Source organism: Sinocyclocheilus rhinocerous, unplaced genomic scaffold, assembly GCF_001515625.1.
Source record: "Sinocyclocheilus rhinocerous isolate Xijiao unplaced genomic scaffold, SAMN03320098_v1.1 scaffold534, whole genome shotgun sequence".
Lineage (NCBI taxonomy): Eukaryota > Metazoa > Chordata > Actinopteri > Cypriniformes > Cyprinidae > Sinocyclocheilus > Sinocyclocheilus rhinocerous.
The window spans coordinates 2,016,611-2,039,230 of NW_015646352.1; the positions used below are offsets into that span (position 1 = coordinate 2,016,611).

The 22,620-nt window shown below is 36.8% G+C and overlaps 1 protein-coding gene across 1 annotated transcript in view; it reads right to left on the reverse strand.

The window, feature by feature from the left end:
* The window catches only part of LOC107707499 (SH3 and multiple ankyrin repeat domains protein 2-like), an 80,591-nt gene that overhangs the window by 10,873 nt on the left and 47,098 nt on the right, over nt 1–22,620 (reverse strand). Inside the window, 6 exon segments of the mRNA XM_016511549.1 lie at nt 625–645; nt 1,266–1,274; nt 3,327–3,407; nt 3,745–3,880; nt 18,024–18,148; nt 19,377–19,459. Coding sequence (XP_016367035.1) covers nt 625–645; nt 1,266–1,274; nt 3,327–3,407; nt 3,745–3,880; nt 18,024–18,148; nt 19,377–19,459 — 455 coding nt within the window.

The window sequence follows — 22,620 nt, forward strand, 5'->3', positions numbered from 1 at the left end:
GCGATAGCTTTACACTGAAAATATGGCATTACATTTTGCAGGTGGAATGTTTCTATATTAAACATATGCAGCATTATTTCCATGGCAACGTCTTGTTTCAGAGTGATTCAAAGCTGGAGTGGTCCCTCGTTTGATAAAAGTTAAAACATAGTTATTTAAAGGGAGAAATTATCTTAAAATGTCCAGCTTTAGGATTTGATCTTTTCTGTGAGGAGTGAAATGGAGGCAGGATCTATTATATAAGTAAGAACAAGGACTTGTATCTGAAGCCAGGTTTTCAGCATGGGAAATTCATGGCTCTTGTTTTCTCAAGCGTATCCTTTTTTATAATAGAGGGCAGGCTGTTGAATAATATATTCTTACATTGCACTTTTGAAAATCTAGGGGGTCAATAAGTGAAGCTAAAGTCTTATGGAGCATTTTGCAGTGTAAACACATGGTCTGTTTTCACAGTAAGCAGTCTTCCATTCAACTGGTAAATTTTGATTATTGGAGAGAATAAAAATTATTTGCACATTTCTTTTACTGAGTCATATTAAAAAAAAGTTCAATTGTGTGAGACAAATAATCACTACTGTTGCTAAGCTGAGGTGACAAATTAAAGAGTGCTTAGGGAAAACTCACCCTTCTTTTTCCTCAAAGTGGCTTTAACATAAAAGAACAATTCAGCTTTATTCAAGTATTAAGATTCAGAGAGAATTTCCAGAAAACATGACGAGGAGAACCAACGTTTGGAATACACTGTATTCCTCCACATGGCATTGACCTGTGCATAATGTAATGCCATTTTAGACAGAAAGCAACAACAAATCCATGCAGTTAACTCTCCAATACTACACGAGACAAATAGGTTAGTTTCCAATATAACAAAGTGACAAAAAAGACAATTAATTTCTTATTACACAATATAAACAAGAATTTAATTCGCATTTAATACTGCTTACCCTTTGTGCCATTGTTTAATTAGTAATAATAAAATCAGCATGACCCATCAAACCCTAGATTTAGCTATGGTCACCAGAATAAATCCTTCACAATCAAGGATCCACTCAGGTGAAATGCGTATTGCTTTAAAAGTGAATGTGAATGTACATTTGTTTTCTTTAGTGGGAACTACAAAAAAACTGAGACAAACAATGTCCATATAATCACAAATCCCCATCTTAAATATATATAACAAAGTCACATGCATGCCAGGGGAAGCACAACATTACAGTTTATACATACAAGTTTTAAAAGTAATATTGTAAATAATTGTATCGTACCGTTATCCACTTTTAGGTCAGCATGCAGGAAAACAAAACAACATCAAAGTTCATTTCATAGTGAATGGTGGATGTAGAATAACAACAAAAAGTGTCAGGTTAAAAACACATTTTTAGGGACCGTTCACACAAGACATGATTTTGAATTAGGGATGTCAACGATTAATCGACGATCGATTAATTGTCGATAAGAGATGCAATCGATTAAAGCTATCGATGGTCGATTAAGTCATTTAATTTTGGGCTGCGTGCGGCTCATGCGCAAAACACGTGCGAGCGGCTGTGAGTGACGGTATATAAATGCATCATCATTCATTCATAATGTACAAATTAAGCTTTTAATGTGATTTAAACTTTAAAAGTACATTTAAAATAGAAACAACACAAAGTTCTTCAACATGGAAAGCAATAGAAATGTAGTAACTAAGTCATTTCCCCAGATAATTGCTTCATATCGGGCTCTGCGCTTTGCAGGGCTGCGGGGACACAGGACAGATTGGCTATTCATTCCTACAACTTGTTAATTCGTTCCTACGACTTATTAATTTGTGGCCACTGTCCATGTTTCATCAATTTTGTTCCTTAAATAACCCATAATTTAAGTAAAATGAGGGAACAAATTAATAAATCGAACAAATTCTTAATTTAATTCATGGACATGAACTCTTTCATTTCCCTTAGATGCGAAAACAGTGATAAAAAGTGAATGACAATAAAATAAACCTGCGAAATTAGAGGGTTAGACGGTGAGGATTTAGGAAAAGAAACAATGCCTAAACATTATTGAATTTGTGGAAATTCGTGACCAACCGGCAGGGGCGGATTTAGTGAATTGGGGGCCCCAGGCAAAATATAGGAATGGGGCCCTATACATTTGCACACATTTTCCTAGATCAACCTTGAGGTTCCATTTTGTTGTTTTCAGCATAAGCCTGTGTGCAAAGGCTGTCTAATTCTAAACTTTAAAATACATTTATTTTTAGTTGTTTTAACTACAAATTTAAATAAAACTAAATTAAAATAAAAAAATAATGAAAAGGCAATTATAAATTTACACACCTAAAATACATATATCAAGAGCATGCTCACAGATGAGAACAAAAAATAAAGAAAACAAACGCTTTCTGCCGTCTCGGGCTTGAACAGGAGCGCTTCACAATGATGAACCTAAACTCAGACATGATCAAAATATATAGAAAGCTTTAAATTACTACTTTAAAACGAAATTTTTCAAATTGAAAATAGACTCCTAATAAAATCAACTTTCATTATGTAATCCGTGCATTTCTCTCTAAAGGCACATCCAATTAGGAGATGGGAGCGCTCGTGGTACTCACAGTGCATACAGCCATACACATGCAGGCGCCACAGACTCGGACGGTTGTCGTGGTAATAAACACCGTAAACGGGATGCTTTAAGGAAAATGTATAGCCTATGTAAGCAATAGACCTAAATAAAAATAAAAATTTGTTTTCATTAAAAAAAAAAAAACCGCGAAATATATCTGGCTTAAATAATTAAGCTAACAGATTTAAAACAGAAGTGTGGCGCGGCACTCCATAAACAAGTTTTTTTTATGTTTCAGCTGTTCGATCCCACCGGCGCCTCCCGCACTAGCATTTTATTCAGACTAAATCCCCTTTAAATCGGGTGAGAAAGCGGGGTTTTTTGTTGAGTAACTTTTGCACATCCTGTCATGCCGGGCTGCATAGACGCATTTTGCAGCATTAAGGTTAACGATTAATCTATTAATTGATCGTTAATTTAAACGACGATCGATCATGGAAATGATCGAAAATTGACATCCCTATTTTGAATTTAGAAATAACTGGACACGACTGAACTGAATGAATTTGTAAATTTTTTTAATCTTGATGTTATCTTAAAAAATGCAGCTCTCATGGTGTGAGACACCAAATACAAAACAAAATGCAATGCAATACCTTCCAAGACAAAATGCAAGAACACAACCTGTGTGAACGGTCCTTTATCTTGTAAAAATTTATTAAGTGACACCAGACATTGCATGAGATGCTTCTGCTTGGCATGACTGAGCTTACCTAGGTCTTCTAGCTCTGAGGTCATAGATTTTGAACGCATGGACAAGGCTGTGGAGGGAGCCCTCCGTGGTGGCGCTGGCGCTATAGCAACAAACCAAAAAAACATACAGCAGGTACAGTAGATGCTTAGCCATAGGCTGTAGCATCCCCATGGAGAGGCATTGTATACAACATCAACTCATGCCAAGGTTTGAGGATTCACATTTTAAATAATAAATGAGAGAGAAGAACTTGAAAACACAAATTAGTAGTGTTAGTAAAATCAATGATTAGCATAACTACCATTAGCATTATGGAAAAGCAATGGTTAGAATTACATGAAAGTTGTTGTGTCTGCAAACATTTTCAAACATATGACTAAACATGTTCCTTCATAGCCTAGATAGTCGAGAAATCCTGAATAAATCAAGACGTTTACCTTTCTTTCGAGCCGTGTCATCAGGGTCTAGATTTCGACTGACCGTCACCACTTTGATAATTAAGTGGTTGCCACCGTGACGAATCATGTTGACAACTTGTTTGTGGCCCACTTTGACGACATTGTCCTGATTCACCTACAAAAAAAAAGAGGAACAATTTAGAATGTTTCAGGCATGTTCAGATGTTTACAAAGCAATAATTAGTCAAATGCACTTCTCACAAAATTGCACTGTTGTGCACAATTAATTTCCTGCTTTTTGCTGTTTAAAAACACAATAAAATGGTTTGACAAACACATTTCTTTGTGTGTGTGTTTACATGGCTGGACATATCATGTGTTCATTTTGTTAAAAAAAAGTATTTTAAGTTACACAGCCAAACCTTAGCTAGTTCAGAATTGACAGCTTAGTGCATACTGCATATTTACTGTAAGTATATGGTGTCTACTTTCTATGACGTAAATAGGGAGATTTATAAAGATATTAATAATTTTATTCAGCAAGAATGCATTGATCAAAAGTGACAGTAAAGACTTTTACTCATTTACAAATTCTATTTCAAATAAATGCTGTTCTTTTGAACTTTCTATTTGTCAAAGAATCCTGAAAAAATGTTTCAAAAATGTAATCAGCATATTAGAATGATTTCTGAAGGATCGTGTGACACTGAATGGCTGCTGAAAATACAGCTTTGTCATTACATAAACAAATTACATTTTAACATGCATTAAAATAAAACAAAACAAAGTTGTTTTAAATTGTACAATTTTATTTCACAACATTACTGTTTTTACTGTATATTTGATCAAATAATGCAGCCTTAATGAGCATAAGAGTCAAAGGGTGAAATATTAATTTATTTTATTGATAAATGGAAAGATTCATTCTTATTCTAGAAAACATTTTATTGTACAAAAAAATCCACATGCCCCTGAGCAAATAGTTGTCATCAATATTTTGTCAATTATTATTATTTTTTTTACAAAAAGAAAAAAGCTATACTGTATAAATGCATATTTAAATTGATTTCATCAAACTTTAGAAGTACATTAGCATAAATATGGCATCAAAGCTACTAGACTAGGGTTGGGTACCGAACTCGGTACTTTTAAGGGTACCGACCGAATTGCGTCGGTACTACCGAGTACCGATTCACGTTAAATCAATCGGTGCCAAATTTCGGTACCTGAGAACGCATCTGGGCGCATCCGCTACAGAGAGAGAAAGAGAGACCCTGTGACGTAATGTCACCCCTGCAACTCGTTCAAACAACACACAGGGCAAGCCGAAATGTTCTGAAGTGTGGTTACATTTCTAGGGCCATATGGTTTGATATGATATGGAGTCCATTCATAAAAACGTAATTCACTCTATAGCGCGGAATGCCACGGAATTCGTCAATTTTGAACGTATAAATCAAAAGTAGCCACTGCCACTTAATTCGAATCGCGATATGAACTAGTGTCTGTGAATATTAAAATGCAAAAAGACGGTTTAAATATGAATCCTGCATGTTCCGCTTGCCTCTGTATGTATGAATGGCGGAAACGCAGTTTTGTTTACTATGCAAATACTGAAGCACGCGTGACGCTTGCGGTGATTTCCGGCCTCTGCATCTCACTATATGACGGCATGAACACAAAAACTTAATCTCCAGGGCTGCTGTGAGAGTCACTTCGCGAGAATTTTACCGTTTCATTTGAGAAAATCATCATCATCATACTGTATACACACAGAAACTTCATGGCAACCTGTAAAAATAAAAGTACGGTTTAACATGTAACAGAAATATTCTGTATGCATTACGGTTGTGACGGTGAGGAAATGTTCCCACCGGTTAATCGACGTCTGACAACACCGGTAATACCGGTATTATCACCGTCAGCACCGTCTATCGCGGCAAGCCTAGTATGCATCATAGTGGGGTAAATTTATTTTAAGCATTCAGCTACACGATAGGTTATAAACTCTTGCAGGTTTGTTATGGTCCCTGGCAATACCACAGAACAAGCATCAACACCAAAGTTAACCTAACCCAACTACATTTGTTGAAGCCCAGCTATCAAAACCTCATTCATTTCCCTACTGAAACCAACACAAAACCATTATTTTATCCACAGCATGTTTTTAAATATCCTTTTACCTTATAAATTTTCTTCATATACACTTAAACAGTCACAATTCCAGGGAGAGCTGTCATTGTAAAGGCATCAGAGGACGGTAAATCAAATTGGGGTTTAAATCTTTAAGTGGGACTTTCAATCTGCCACTGAGCTGTTACTGGTGAGCTCAATTACATTCAGCTACAGCAGAAATGATTTGCAAGTGGTAATAAAAGTGGTGATAACCGTTGATATATGTGCAACTTTCACCAGATATTTTCTCATCATCTCACAACAGAGGTGTAAAGTCCAATGACTCCAACCGGACTAAAAACATACTCTGAGGAAGAAACAATCTGCATTTAACATTTTTTACTTTTGCTGTGTGAAAGTGGAACACAAACTCCCACAACTATTTGAAGAGGTTTTTAAAAATATATTTTTTTGACATGAGTTACCAGCTCACAACTTTGGACCACAGAATGTTTGGAAACAGTACTGTATTTTTTTTAATTTTCTGAAGAAAACCCTGAAGAAAACTGAGCATCAAGACTCATGCCAGAATGTTGTGGGTGGATGCAAAGTCATTGCTATGGTGTTCAGAATGGTTGCTAGGGTGTTCTGGGTGGTTGCTAGGTGGTAGATTACTGACCTAAGCCAAAAATCAGCATTTTGTCTTCTAGGCAAAAATGGTAAGCCTGAATGTGTAGAAAAGTAGTATTACACCTAACATGCCACACGATTTGACAATCACAATTGTCCTTCCCAATCAAACTCAACCTAAATTACAAGCAATAGTAATAGTGATAGTCACCTTAGCAAGCAGCACTAATGACTACGATAAGACATTGATATGCTTTGATATAAATCGACAAATAAAAGGCACTGCAGGCAAATTAGAGGGACACCCCTGCTCCTGTGGCATTTCTCAAGCAAAACGAGAAACACAGGCACTACGAAACAGATCAGCAGAGAGAACATGAGAGAGACAGGTTTGGAGAGATTTTAGAGTATGCCTTTTACCGAAGAAAAGGTTATGTGAATAAGCTTGGGTAACCTAGGCGAGGAGCCGAAGTCGTCTTCATGACGAATAGAGCTGAGCTGCTCCTTTTATTCCATCGCGTGTGTTTGTGTGATTCATAAATGCTGTGAGTGTGATGGAGAGCAAGGGACTACATATGTGATTGTATGAGAGAGATATTACCATTTGTTCCAATTATATAAAATTAGCTTAAGTTAGAAAGCAAGCCATAATAAATGTGGGATCGGGAGTGAAAGGCCCACATGGAGAGCCAGGTCTGTTAGTAAAAGAAACAGCCTTCAACGTCAATCACCGTTATCTTTTCTACATCTCTCCTTATTGTGCATTTTCATACCGCGCATTCCAGAAGGCCCCAGAAGACATCATAACTCTGCATTACATCTTAGTGCTTGACCTTATGACAGATGATGTAAATTTAGAGATTGAGGGTGCTTTCACACCTGTAGATCGATTGCTTTGTTCCGAAACAGGGATTAAAATTATTACAATGTTGCTTTTTATTTTATGTGCGGTTCGCTTTCACACGACAAAGTGTCTAAACGGACCAAATTTGTTAATAAAAGTCACACGCGAGTAAACTCTTCATTCATTGGTCAAAGTTTCACGGTTTATTTTCCGGGATTCCACTAGCTGTCACAAACAACAAAGCTAATGATTTTCACGGAACTTACGTAATTACCCATTATACATTGTGATATAGCCTGGTTCGTTGGTCCGTTAGATCGGATTGCTTTCTTACTACAACCGAACCACTCCAGAGTCCATTTTCAATCAAGCCGAGACCACCTCGTTCAGGCGATCTCGGGCCGATTGTTTCCGTGTTCACATATGCCCAAACAAACCGAGCTAAGGGGGGAAACACGTCAGGTTCCGAAACAACGGGCCAGGTGTGAAAGCACCCTGAGAAGTAGAGAGAGAAAGCTCTGTGAATCATGAGCTCTAATCGCAACTCATGGCAGTGCAGATTTTTGCAGCTCTCTAGTTTTTGGTGAGTGCTGGAGGAGGGGGCTGGGCACAAATTTCCCAGCATTCTCACTGACCTCCAGTCTCTTGGCATGTCACACAATGGTAATGAGATTTGGGCTCATTTAGGAAGTGCTGGGACCAGATGTAGATAAAGCTCAGAAAACAGCTAAATCTCAGCATGGCCACTTCATCTTGATAATTTCATTATGCTGGAACGGAGCCAAATTCAACCAAGCTGAGCCATCAGTACAGGAACATGATTTTGTGTTGTTTTAGATATCAGGACATGGAATAATCGGTCATTCATTACTCACCCTCATGTTGTTCCAAACATGTATGTTTTTTCCTTAAGATACAAAAGGATAATTTTGAAGAAACTTCTTGCAGGTAAGAAGTGACCACAGACTAACAAAAAAGGAGTCTATGGCATCATTGGAGCAACATAAAGGTGAGTAAATAATGGAAATTCTGTTATAATTTGTTCACCCTCATGTACACTTTTAAAATAAAGGTTCCAAAACGTTTGCAGGAATGCCATAGAAAATCCATTTAGGTTCCTCAAATAACCTTTCAATGAACAAAATTAGCTGATTGCCGTGCATTATCCTTCACATATAGCGCAATCTGAACCCTAAACACGTTTTGTCAAAAAAGCCGGTTTTGTCCACTTTCAAGGCATCGCGAGTTCACGTTTTACTGCAGAAGCCGACAAGCGCCCTTGTTGTTTTTGAACAGAAACCGATAAGTCAATTTTAGCGAATCAGCGCGCTGTATTCTGGTCAGGTGACAAGGCTACTTAAAGACGTGCTAGCTGAGAGGAGTTTCATCAAAGCTGACTAAAAGTGATCGAGGATGGATAATTTTGACGAACTTGATGAACCTGTGATATCTTCTTCAGGGCGAAAACAGAAAATAAAAGCTGAAACGTTTTCACGGAACCTTGCAAAAGCAGTGCGTTACAATGGTGAGGGAAAAGCTCCGTGTATTGCGTGTAACGTTAATCACATCCATACAGTTTATAATCACAACAACAACAACGCTTGTCAGGCATCTACATTGTCATCTGAGGAGATTACAAAGATTAAACAAGTGTTTTTTTAACTCTAAAACATGAAATGTGGAGTTATCTGCTTTTGCAAAACAAAAAAAACTTTTAATATGTAAAAAAAGCATACTTTCAATGAACTTTAATTTTGTAAATTACCTGTATTTGCTTAAGTTATTATTACTTAATCAAAACAACCCAACTGCAGTTTGATTGATATTACTTGGAATGCGCAATTTAAAAAAAAGATTTCTGAAAAAAAATAGTATTGGTAAATTATAAAAGTTATCGGTTTTTACAAATGAACTCTTCATATTGGTGAGGGAAAAGCTCTGTGTATTGCGTGTAATCACATCCATACAGTTTATAATCACAACAACAACAACGCTTGTCAGGCATCTACATTGTCATCTGAGGAGATTACAAAGATTAAACAAGTGTTTTTTTAACTCTAAAACATTAAATGTGGAGTTATCTGCTTTTGCAAAACAAAAAAAACTTTTAATATGTAAAAAAAGCATACTTTCAATGAACTTTAATTTTGTAAATTACCTGTATTTGCTTAAGTTATTATTACTTAATCAAAACAACCCAACTGCAGTTTGATTGATATTACTTGGAATGCGCAATTTAAAAAAAACGTGATTTCTGAAAAAAAATAAAAATGAGTTATCGGTTTTTGCAAATGAACTCTTCATATATATAATAGTAGTAGTATAATAGTAATTGTTTATATTGGTCATAGTTCTATGTACAAACATACTTATTCTATATATAGGATATGCTTTTGTTACAAAGGAATGTAAGTGTGTACATTATTTAAAATATCTATTTTGTATTACATGGGGGGAAAAAAATGACAGTTTGTTAATTTGCAGGTGAACTATTCCTTTAAGAGTTAAGCATGCTGATCTGAGACTCTGTGTGTCACAAAACTGAAATCAGGTTAAAGACCGCTTGGGATGCAAAACTGGATTTTAGGAGGTTATTTTTCATACATATCTAAACACACAAAACAGCGATTTACAGTTGTAAAATTATCATTGATTATAACCGTTTGTGATTTCACAGCTCAATAACAGACATAAAAACACGATACACGCACACACAGATCTTGACTGATGGATGTGTGTGTGGTGGTGAGCAGCCCACACTTGATTAAAATCTGATGAAATTAGCAGGCGGTTATCCTCTGCACACAGAGTCAGCACACAGGAAATAAACCATAAAACGATAAGCCTTCCATTTGACTCCCCCTCCAGGTATCTCCACATAGACTGAAGACACTAACTAGTAGTAACAGAACAGTGAGGGTGCATGGACAAGGGAAGACTTTTACTATTTTATTTAGTCCATTAAACAAACAGGAACCACTCGTCTACAGACCAGCACAAAAACATCTAAACTAATTTTATATATTATACAAGAAGACTGGAAAACATTATTTATGAGGTTTTTTGAAGCAGGTTTTGAAAATAATACAATTAGGCCCAAAGTTAGCCTAAAGGGACCTATAGGTTTGAGTTTGGCATATGTCACGTCCCAATCCAAAACCCATGTCTTACCTACTTTCCTGTCTGCTGTATAAAAAGGCCAAAAATAAATAAAAAAGGGGGTGCAAACATGTGCATGTCATCCAGCTCTTGCCAGGTCTAGTCATGTGTCTAATATCACACCTTAATAATCCAGAAACAAATTTGAGACTGCTTGTATCTTATGAGTGGAAAATTACATTTAAATTTTAAATTAAAGCATGCACTAATATTCATAACATGCATATAAGCAATATAAGGATAAAATAAATATATATATATAAAAAAAACTATAAAAAAGATTAGATATCAGATACATGTTTGTCTGATATTTATACACACTTTTTAAATTAAAAAAATCAATAATTTGATTAAATTAAATTTAAAAAATTCTCAGATAGAAAATTTTATATGCTTCAATCAAAATCAGGCATCAGATCAAGCATCTGTACAGCTGTCACACATCCTTAAAAAAAAACAAAAAAAACCTTCCAATGAATTCACATGGCTCCCATCTCTCAATCCCCATGTCAAATCCACTATCATTACCAAACATGACCCAACGTCAACATCGCACTCTCTAATGCGGCCTAGAGAGCTGCAATCACTGCACCTCTGGCCTGATTTAGAGATTTACAGAAGGTTGTCAGAGGGCAATCATCCAGCCTAGATAAAACTCTATCCCTTCAAATGAAATCCCCCTCTTCCTGTTACTTTCCGGAAAGAAGGGCGCTATTTTGTCTTGAGTAGGGATAATTATGAAGAGTACAGAGGATATGTACACTCACACACACACTCACACACAAACACTTAAGCCTCATCCATTTTCCTGTCTGCACTGCTCTACGATAGTAGCACAGCTATCGGCTTGGCCTGGCCTGTACTTAAAGGTTATATGATAAGACCTCTGGTCAAGTCCTCTATAGGAGATTAAACACAAGATAGTGTGAAAGACTCACTGAGACTTTATAGAATTTCCATTAAAGATAAAGTGGATGTCTAAACAGCATTTCTGGACACCGGCTGTCTGGACACAGATAAAAAAATATATATACAACTTGTATTAAGTTGCATCAAGATTGGGTTAAGCTTGATATTTCTGAATACAAATTTGTTGACTGTTCAGAAATACTTTGTTTAACCAGGATTAAAATTTAGTCACAGTTCGGTTCAATATCTTTTTTTTTCCTACAACCATAATTATTCAAATTATAAAAATCCTGCATATACCTGAGGGACAAGTTAACTTGTCCACACAGGGAGTAGATGGATGCCTGATGCATTTAAGTTTTCTTAATATCCCTAGTGCAAGCCTTAAAAAACAAAATGCAAGTTTTACCATACAAATACCATTTACCAATTTTTACTGTTAATAAATGACAAATAAATGTTAAAAGTATAAAATATTTGACGTAATTTATTAATTAATATGATGTCAAAACAGCTGCATTCATAATAATTTTACAAGAATGGGATCGGTAAGATTTTTAAATGTTTTTGAAAGAGGTTTCTTATGATCACCAAGGCTGCATTTATTTGATCAACTATACAGTACTATTGTGAAATATTATTACAATTAAAAATAACAGTTTTTTAATGTATTTTTTATTTTTTTTTTCATTTATTTATGTGATGGCAAAGCTGAATTTTCAGCAGCCATTCAGTTTTATGATACTTCAGAAATCATTCTAGTATGTTGATTTGCTGCTTAAGATATTTTCTTCTTCTTATAAACAGTGAAAACAGTTGTGCTGCTTAATATATTTGTGAAAACAAACATTTTTTAGTACTGATGAAAAGAAAATTCAAAAGAACAATTTATTCAAAATATAATTTTGTAATAATGTTACTGTCACTACTGATGAACTTAATGCTTCCTTACAGAATAACGGTATTAATTTCTTTAAAAGAAAATCTGTAGTGTGAATGGTAGTGTAAAAGTACCATGCTACTACCATCCCATTGCATAACTGAAACTGCCACTTTGCTTTAAGGAACAACTGCATTGTCATTAGAAATCAGTCCTGTGAGCACCAGCATGCCTAAAAGATCATCTCACAGTGTAGAAACTCCTTTGGCTTAGAGAGCCAAAATGGAGAAAGCCAGCCTCTTAGGAGGAAACCATCATATAGCATATTGCAGTAACATGCATGCCTAAACAACCATGAGAGCTAATTTCTACCATGTAATATAGTCATTCGATTCGCCCCTGAAATCCAAGCACTCAGGTATTGGAATCCATTATGGAGGTGTATTTTTATATCAATACAAACAGGAAAAGAAATATTTACATGCGGCTCAGTACTGCACTCCAATGAAGAAAAAAAAACTCAAACCGCTACCTCACTTTCATCACTGCGCTCAGACACAATGCTGGTGCCGTTGCTAGGCGACCGTTGCTCTGTGTTACAACATGAGACCTGGACCATCACATACACGCATGAGGAAGGTCAGTAACATCACTGGATTCCGTTATGATTTACAGTTGTAAAATTATCATTGATTATAACCGTTTGTGATTTCACAGCTCAATAACAGACATAAAAACACGATACACGCACACACAGATCTTGACTGATGGATGTGTGTGACGTGGTGAGCAGCCCACACTTGATTAAAATCTGATGAAATTAGCAGGCGGTTATCCTCTGCACACAGAGTCAGCACACAGGAAATAAACCATAAAACGATAAGCCTTCCATTTGACTAATCATATCAGTTCTGCTCAGGGTCAGTCTGGTCACATTGTCTCAATGCACATGTAAAAAAAAAAAAAAAAAAAACCAAAAAAACAAATGAATTTCATAAAAACAAAAATTAGCGCTCAGACACAATGCTGGTGCCGTTGCTAGGCGACCGTTGCTCTGTGTTACAACATGAGACCTGGACCATCACATACACGCATGAGGAAGGTCAGTAACATCACTGGATTCCGTTATTCTGGAAATATTAAAAATAGGAAGATCTATTCCATGATATAAAATATTCTATGTCGCTTAAAAATGGAAAGCACACAACGTTCCGACTGGTAACTTTTACATTTAGTGTCACAGAGCAAACGCTATGTACTGCGCTACACTTGGTTCGCAGTGCGTGAGGAGCAGGTTTTGGTGACAGGTTGTACGGTTATCAGGCCATGAGGACGCTCGCAGGCATCTCCTACAGTCCACAGATTTCCTCCCTGCTGGTTCTCTCTGTGCACACAGAACATTCTGGAGAGAAAGCATTACAGACGAGGAGACATGTCCAACCGTCAACAAACACATCAACCAGCCATCACATTTAACGTTAGCAATTTTTTGAGCTACATAACCACAATTACATATTTTCATGACGTTCGTGAATCGTGACTTTTTTTTTTACCAGCATGACAGTGCGAAATATTTACAAGAACCAAAATACTTCAGTGCAGCTGCTTGTTTAAACCACTAAAATAGTTTTAAAGCACCAGATGCATTTTGTCAGATAAGATGTTATGCAATACATGTGCAAATCCACATCCTAAATTCATGAAATAGCCTGATATAATTATTAAAAATGTTCACTCAAACATGGCTTTCAGGCACCACATCCACATTATATTTTCCAGCAGCTGAATAACAGCATGCACTCCTCTTTTTTATTTATTTTTTTTTACAGAAGTTGGTGAGCCCCGCAAATACATTATGGGTCAGTAAACACTGATTATTTTATGGAATTGATAACACATGCCCTGGTATACACTATTAGCTCTTGTATACAGAAAAGAGAGGTAAGTAAGATGCACAAATACGATCAGATGAGAGTAAAGAGAAAGAGAGATACTCGTGCCCACACACCAAGGGCAAGTGGGTGTAGATGTATTTTCAGTAAATCCATCATTCTATTTTGTAGCTTCCTGGTTGATCACTAACACCCTTCATAAGCTACACTGTTTCTTAGAGTTTCTTATAGGCAATAAGATTAATTCATTGACTCTCAAAAGCTCCAGGAAATGTAGGAGTGAGAATTTGCTATTCAACCTCTGGTGCAGTTCACAGAAGGTAAAACAAATATGCTTTTTATAAAAAAAAATTATAATAATAAAATAGATATTGACATCCCTAACAAATTTATTGCAAGCTTTCATCATCAACGTAAAGTAAAACCGGGTCAAATTCTCTGTGAGAGCTTCACCTTGCTTGGTCCATAAGGCTAGATTGTCCCTGGGACCTGAGAGAGCAAAACTGCAGTGTCTCAACCTAATGTGGGTAGTGAAGCTTGCTTGCCTCCTGAGGGACTGACGGTCAATATCATCGACTGGACGATTAAAACGTGTTTATTGTTTCCGCGGTATTCGAGGGGAAGTGGCGATGAATTAATTTATATACACAAACACTCACTCTTGCTCTTGAAATGTTATTCTAACCTTTGCACTTTTTACATATACAAATACATTGTGCCAGACTAAGAGAATTTTGATCTGAATGTCAACTCTAAGAGTGGTTAGAATGCAATATTGCATTTGCATACACTTATGTTGTATATTTTATGAAGTACATTGAGTGAACGTTATCAAATTTTAAAATCAAGAATCTAGGTTAAAACTTGTATAAGATTTAGATATATTTATATTAATATTTTAGATGCTGTAACTACTGACTATTTCTTTACATTTTGCCATTTTTAAAATCACACTTTTTCCTTCACTAGTTAGTTTTATCTGGCACTGTGATAAATGATTTTATCTTAAGTATAAATATTTCACATAGTATCTCAATAAATACAGCAATAAGCTTTATACATACATATATATACATATATATATATATATATATATACATACATATAATTAGCCAAATTGCATTTAAAATAGTTTTAGCGTGTCACACTGCAGTCCATCAGCTAACTATTAGATATGAAAACTGTCATTAAGGTCAGCAATGTAAGAACATACATTACCCTTCCTGCAAAATTACATCATCAAAATGCAGCTCCCACTGCTCTATCATAGAAACATTCTGGCTTAGTTACATTTAGACTCTTTGATTACCGTAAGGAGCTAATAATTCATGGAATCTTTGCTGCTCATGAGAACCAATAATTTGGTTATTCCCTTCCCTTCTCTGCCCTTCCAATGCGGTGCTGAGATCTTGGATCTGCTCTCTGTGAATTAACACAAAGTGAGTGTTCTCTTACATTTTGCGTGCAAATGAACTTATTTTTCTGATGCAGAAAGGAAGACGATGTTCCCAATGCTTTTCATGTTTCATGGTCAGTCATTGCTGAAGTCTCAGCTCAGCCAGAACTGAGGGGCCAAGACAAGGTGTTTTGCAGATAAACTTCCATCATCATTATATATTTATAATAGGGATGGGCAGGAGGGTTGACTAGTCATGTGACTAGTGATTAAAAGTGACAGTAAAGATATCTTACAAATGTTGTTCTATGAAAAAAATGCATCATGGTTTTCACAAATTCATTAAAGGAATAGTTCACCCAAAAATTTTAATTTGCTGGAAATTTACTCCAGCAGACCATTCAACATGATGAGCCTGTTTCTTCATTGAAGGATTTGCAGAAATTTAACATTACGTCATTTTCTCACCAGTGGATCCTCTGCAGTGAATGGGTGCCGTCAGAATGAGAGTCCAAACAACTGATAAAAACATCACAATAATCCACAAGTAATCCACACGACTCCAGCCCATCAATTAATGTCTTGAAGTAAAAAGCTGCATATTTGTAAGAAACAAATTCACCATTACAGTGTTTTAACTTTAATCTGTCACTTCTGGCCAAAATTATGACTCCATCGCCTGTTGTCCTCTCACATCAAAATTCACCAACTTATTTGTTTAAAGCTGTTTTGGACAGTTTTAGCTTGTAAACAGTGCTTGATCTGAGCATATTTCTCTCTTGATTCAGACGAGACACATTTTTCTCTAGAGAAAGCATTATCATGGACAGAAGACTTGTATTTTAGCTGAAAACAATGGTGTGAAGTTAAAAACGTCTTGATGAATTTGTTTTTTACAAACAGTTTTCGCTTCACAAGATGTTAACTGATGGGCTGGAGTTGTGTGGATTACTTTACTAGATTATTGTGGTGTTTTTATCAGATGTTTGGACTTTCATTCTGACAGCACCCATTCACTGCAGAGGATCCATTAGTAAGTGATGTAATGCTTAATTTCTCAAAATGCTCTGATGAAGAAACAAACTCATCTACATTAGTAAGGCTATGTACATTTTCTGAAACTTTTCATTTTTGGGTGAACTATTCCTGTATGCAGCACCACTTTTTTCAACATTGATGATAAAAAATGTTTATTGAGCAGCAAATCAGCATATTTGAATGATTTCTGAAGGATCATGTGACACTGAAGACTGGAGTAACGATGCTGAAACTTCAGATTTACATCACAGGAATAAATTACATTTTGAAAGATATTAAAATAGAAAACAGTTATTTTAAAGTATAATAATATTTCACTATGTTACTGTTTTACTATACTTTACACTGGTTAGCATGAGAGAGATCTATCATTCATATATATATATATAAAACCTAATCACTCATTCTGCACACTAAAACCTGCTTCTTTAAATTCACCTCCTCTAAAGCACCTACAGCCATCAAGCCATCAAAGCAGCACTTTTGCACATACACGTTAAGAAAATTACTATGAAGGATTTGTACACACCTCAAGACATTTCATCACACTTCAGACTAGCTATATTTGATCACAAGAACATGTTCTGAGAATAAACCTAACCTGACTGAGGTCTTGTGCTTGCTTATGACCAACAAGCCAACTGTTCAGACAACCTAACCACAAGTCGTTTTTGAACATATGTAGTTTTGCAGATACCAAATGTATAATATGTAATAATATAATCTCACTGCTCCAAATAAAACTACATGTAATATGGTAATAACCACAAGGTGGTTAAAAACTGAAATGGTCAAAGTGAGCCCTTATCATGATACTTCTTAGCTGTCTTTGCTGCTTTTTTGGACTTGACAGGTTACAGATCCAAAGTACCTCCGAGGCATTAAAAATTTACAACATCCAATAAATACAAGATCACTCTCAGACAACTATCAAATTCAAAGCCCAACTTCTACAAAGAGTTATGATGGGTGATTACCAGCCTGACATTTTCAACTTTCAAATGAATTCAGAGTGTCAAGGTTACACCCTCATTCATTAAGAGTGAGAATTAAAAAAAGATAAGTTAGATTGCCTATGCAAAGGTTAGCCGTTTAAATGCAACCCAGACCAAAGAGCTCCAGAGACATCAGAAAACTGAGTTTCTGTACAGGACAGACCCGTTCACAGCTTTTTCCAGGAGTGCTCATCTCCTGCGTCTCTAAGCTCCTCGGTCTCATTAAAGATGTAACTATGACCTTTCCTCATATTCACAAGCTCACACTGTGCATAAACATTCTCCTGTTTGCACTAACGTGTGAATGATTCAGCAGCAAGCTCAAGATGAAGTTCCCTGCATGGGTCGGACATCACTCTTCCCAGCTGATCAGGGACCTTTCCATCTCTTCAGCAAGCAATGGCTTCTGCGTCTTTCCAAAACAAACCATAAGCTTTTGGAAACCCAATCATATTCTTACCTCGATGAGGAAGTCTCCAGTCCTCAAGCCAGCTTTCCATGCCACTCCTCCCTCATCCACAGACTCCAGATACTGCAAGGCAGGGAACGCCGGGGTCGGAGTGAACTCCTCAATGGGAGTATCCGCTAAAATCCAGGCCGTGCCAGACAAGACAGAACCAAAGGAAAGAGATTGTGAAGATCAAAAGACAGTGTACTAGTTTTATGGGCCCTGATTAAACCTAATCCTGGAATACAAAACATCTTAATGAAGATAAAACACCTAATTATATATATATATATATATATATATATTTAGGTGTTTTATCTTCATTAAGATGTTATATATATAGCTAGATTTGGATAAAAGTGTTAATGTAAATTAGTCTATGTTTAAGCTTGCTATTACTCAAAAACATGCTGAAAATAACATGCTTTTACATCGATTACATATATAAAAAAATACAATTCCTATGAAAACGAGTGCCTTGTAGCACAATGAATGAGTGTGGCTAAACAAGAGCATCTGGTCTGATGATACATGATGCAAACTGCAATGCATCCATCCAACCAAATCAAAAATGAATGCAGGAGTTGGGACGTTTATATAACCAGAGAAAATGCATGCATGGATGTCACCGCTGACAGTGTGGGGAGAAGCACTGGTTTGGAGCCTGACAGAACAAGGGGCATCGCAAGAGCTGATGCAGAAAGCAGCCACGGTGCACCACTCGCAACTTCAAGGGATCTGTAGTGCACTAGAAACTAAAAGCATTGCAGCTGTGGTTGGGAGGAGACTTTTAGTGTCTATCTTAAGAGGTCAATGCATTGCATAGTTAAAGGTTTGTTGAAGTTAAGTACATTTTTATGAAGGATTTGAGAGTGAATTAATCACTTTAACCACAGTAAGAAACAGCTGGACTGTCAGACTCAGGAAGCCCTTGAGACAAAGTGCCAGCAGAGCCCTAATGCAGTCAAACACAATCCAAGCACATGGAGCAGGGAGTGGGTGGGGTGGGGGTCTGTGTTTACACTTCACAGATTTGACAAGCCCACTTAAATGCACTGCAGTCAAGTGATGGACACGCTGACACCAAGAGATGCATTAATTCAGAAGTTGCTGACATGGATGCAATTCATGCAGCTGAAGCCACGCAGGCACATCAAATCAAGTGCGCGCGCGATGACGCGCTTTGAAATCAACAGAAATGACGTTAAGTGAGGGTGTACAAAAAAAGAGGACAACACGAGCAAGGGATAAGAAATAGCGTGAAATGAAGCACCAACACGGTTTGATTCTCGAGGGTGTAAAGCATGAAGTGAGGAAGTTTTGATGAGGCGGCGGAGACGACGAGGGGTCCGTCTTTTTTCCTACCTTTCGCCCCTCTCAACACGAACCCGAATCCCTCGTTATCCTTCTTCTGCAGCACGACCGTCTTTTCGTTGATAACGCAGTCGCTGTGGAGAAAATTCCGCGCATAACGACCGTTATTACAGCCTATCATCCTCATCATCGCCACCGCCGCGCGCGCGGAGTGATGCTTCATCCTGACAGGCGTCGGCTGAGCGGAATTAATCATTTTTGCGACGAAGAGCGCGATGTTACGAGAGTTGTAACCGTTGAAAAAAAGCTCACCGCCGGCTTTATCTGTCGAAGAAGGAGCTGTGACACCGGTTAAGAAAGGCAGGGCCCGGTCGCCGGCGAGAGAGCGTGTCGTAAACGCAATACATAACCGCCAGATGAAGGATGAAAATCACCAGAGCAAAACATGAGCAGTAATCTTGGAGGAATGGTTATGGGGGAGAGAGAGAGAGAGAGAGACGGCTTACAGTGCCACAGAGAAAGAGAGCGCGCAAAAGAGAGACGAAGAATGTACGCATGTGTGCGCGCGCACTGGCCTTGGACGAGCGCGACACTAAAAATAATTGTATGTGTCCATTACTGATTGGAATCGGAAAGAATTTAACGATCCTGATTTCTCTTAACGATTTCGGTTGCTTAACGCTCACATTAACGATTATTTTAGTACTTTCTGAATAATAAATATTTGGAAATAAGAATCTAATCGCATTTAATGCCCCCTGCAATCTGTTACCAAATGATGAGATAATGACACATTTCAACAGAACATATACATAAGCAAATAATCAGAAATAATCAAATGCAATCATTTCAAAAAGTGTTTACACAGACTTCTTAATGACTTTTCAAAGACTTTTTTTTTTTTTTTTTTTTTTTTTTTAGAAAAAATGGTCCTATATTAAACAAAAAATATTTTAAATTCATTTTCATTCATGCATTTAGGTTAACTATTTCTTTAACACAAATCAAATCTAATTTTTGGGTCAAAGAAATTCACTAAAAAAGTATTTTAAATGCAATGAGTTATTAATTCAAATTTCTGATAGAAAATTTATTTATTTGTCAGGGACCATTTCTAGCAGCTACACTATGGTGATGGTTGTCCTGAATGACACCAAAACATCTTTGTGACACTAAGTGTTACTTCCTGCCTAGCACCGTCAATATCCTTCCCCAAAACACATTCCGCAAGCAAGCAGATCAATTACTGAAGGTGTTCAACCATAGAAGACACTGGAGATATCCAGAGATATGCTGGTTGAATATGATAGCACTGAAAAGCAAATGTTCTCTCTCTTTCCCTGAAGAACAAGAGAGCTTACCATCTTTTAGATGGAGTATTAAATCAAGTCCTGCAAATCAAGCCGGGGTACTTAATGGGTAGCAAATTGCTCAAACTGCAGCTCTCACAAAGAGCTGGAGTCTCATTTCCAGACCTGTGCCATTTCATTTTACGGCACTTTGACTGTGTCCCTAGAACAAATCAGACCCTAACATAATCACTGAAGGTCATGAACCACAGCTCTAGTTTGATTAATTTAATGGCCTAAAATACACCCAAAAGATCTACTTGAAGTGTTTATAATCCCATAAAAACTGTAACTGGCATATTGATAAAATAGGCTTAACCTGTGACCGCAAGATTGACTGACTTACCTCACAGTCTTAACTACAAGATAAAGACTTATTGAAATATTGAAAGAGCTCCAAGCTCAAAACGTAGAGTGCTGGGCCCAGTTGCATGAAAGCCCTTATGCTAAGAAATCCCTTAGTTATAAGGTTAAGGGAGCCCTTAGTGAAACTTGGGTTGCAAGAAAAAAACCTAAGGGTTAACTTAAGGAACCTTAAGGCTGCTATTAAGTATTCCACTTAATTATTTAATTGTTCTTTTAAGTGTTGCTACAAAGTCCTTGGTAACCATTTCACCTTAATAAATTTAAGGGACCAAAAGAGCTCCCTTAAGTCATCTTAAACTTTTTTTTAACTCAAATGTAAGACTTAAAACATTTTTTAAGACCTGCACAAATAAAATATCTTATGAGCACAGTAGGGCAATGACTATGATAACAAACTGTAAAATGACTGTAAAAAGCATGACTTACAGGTTTTCACAAAACAAAAAGTTTTATATACATTTTTAAGAAAATGGACGAGTTGTATCAATTATGATATCAATTTAAACAATTATTATTAATCAATTATTACATTAAATAATATAAATATAATTTGTCTTAATTGTTTAGATTTTTATAATGCATTATCTTGTCGGTCCACCTGTTTACATTTACAACTCTGCCTGTTTGCAGCGTCAAAACCAAGCGGCAACCTTCCGGTCTCTCTCGTGAAACCAACACGGAAGTGACTTACACTGTAATTCGTCAACTGGCCGCTAGAGGCTGGCTGCAAAAGGGAGTCAATCCCATAGACTCCCCATGTTAAAATGCCCAACTTTACAGCAGAAAAAAACATGTTTACAGTAGAGCCCTGCACGGGCCTCAAATTTAGGCCCTAGCCCTGCCCTGGCCCGAGGTGCTCAGATCCTAGCCCGGCCCGTGTCCGACAGCTTATCAGAATTACCGGCCCGAGTCCGACCCGAGCCCGTCTTTTTTTCCCCTTCTCCCAAAACAGCTTATACTACTGTTCCAGCTATTAAAAATTTAGCCTTCTCAAATCATCACGACTTGCCTAAAATAAAATCTATGGATATTAAACAGTTCAAGCATATAACAACGTTTAAACGTTAAACCTAGATAAATGTGCGCTATATCCAATATTTTGTGCGCAGAGTGGAAGCTGAAGCGCGCTTTACAGGACATAGAGATGCCAGCGCGATCACTTGCATTTTTTTCAGTGAATACGCCGTCATTTTTGCTCATAAAGGTAAGAGTAATACATCATTCGTAACTGTAAAGGGTCTATTTTTATTTGTGCGCACTCACAATATCAACAAAACGTTGTGCTTTTATAAAATAAAGAATGATGTGCTTTCTGCCGTCTCGTCTTGAACAGGCGCGCTTCACAAAAATGAACCAAAACTCAGCGAATACATGCCTCACAGACATGACAAATATATCTATAGAAGGCTTTAAATTACTGCTTAACGAAATAAAACAAATGTAAAAAAAACCCTCTTTCATTATAATCATAATCCGTAAAGATGCACTTCTCTCTAAAGGCGCGTCTAATGAGGAGATGGCGAGTCAGGATCGGCAACTTCATCCTTGCGACACCGACTCAGAAAACACTATTTATTAGT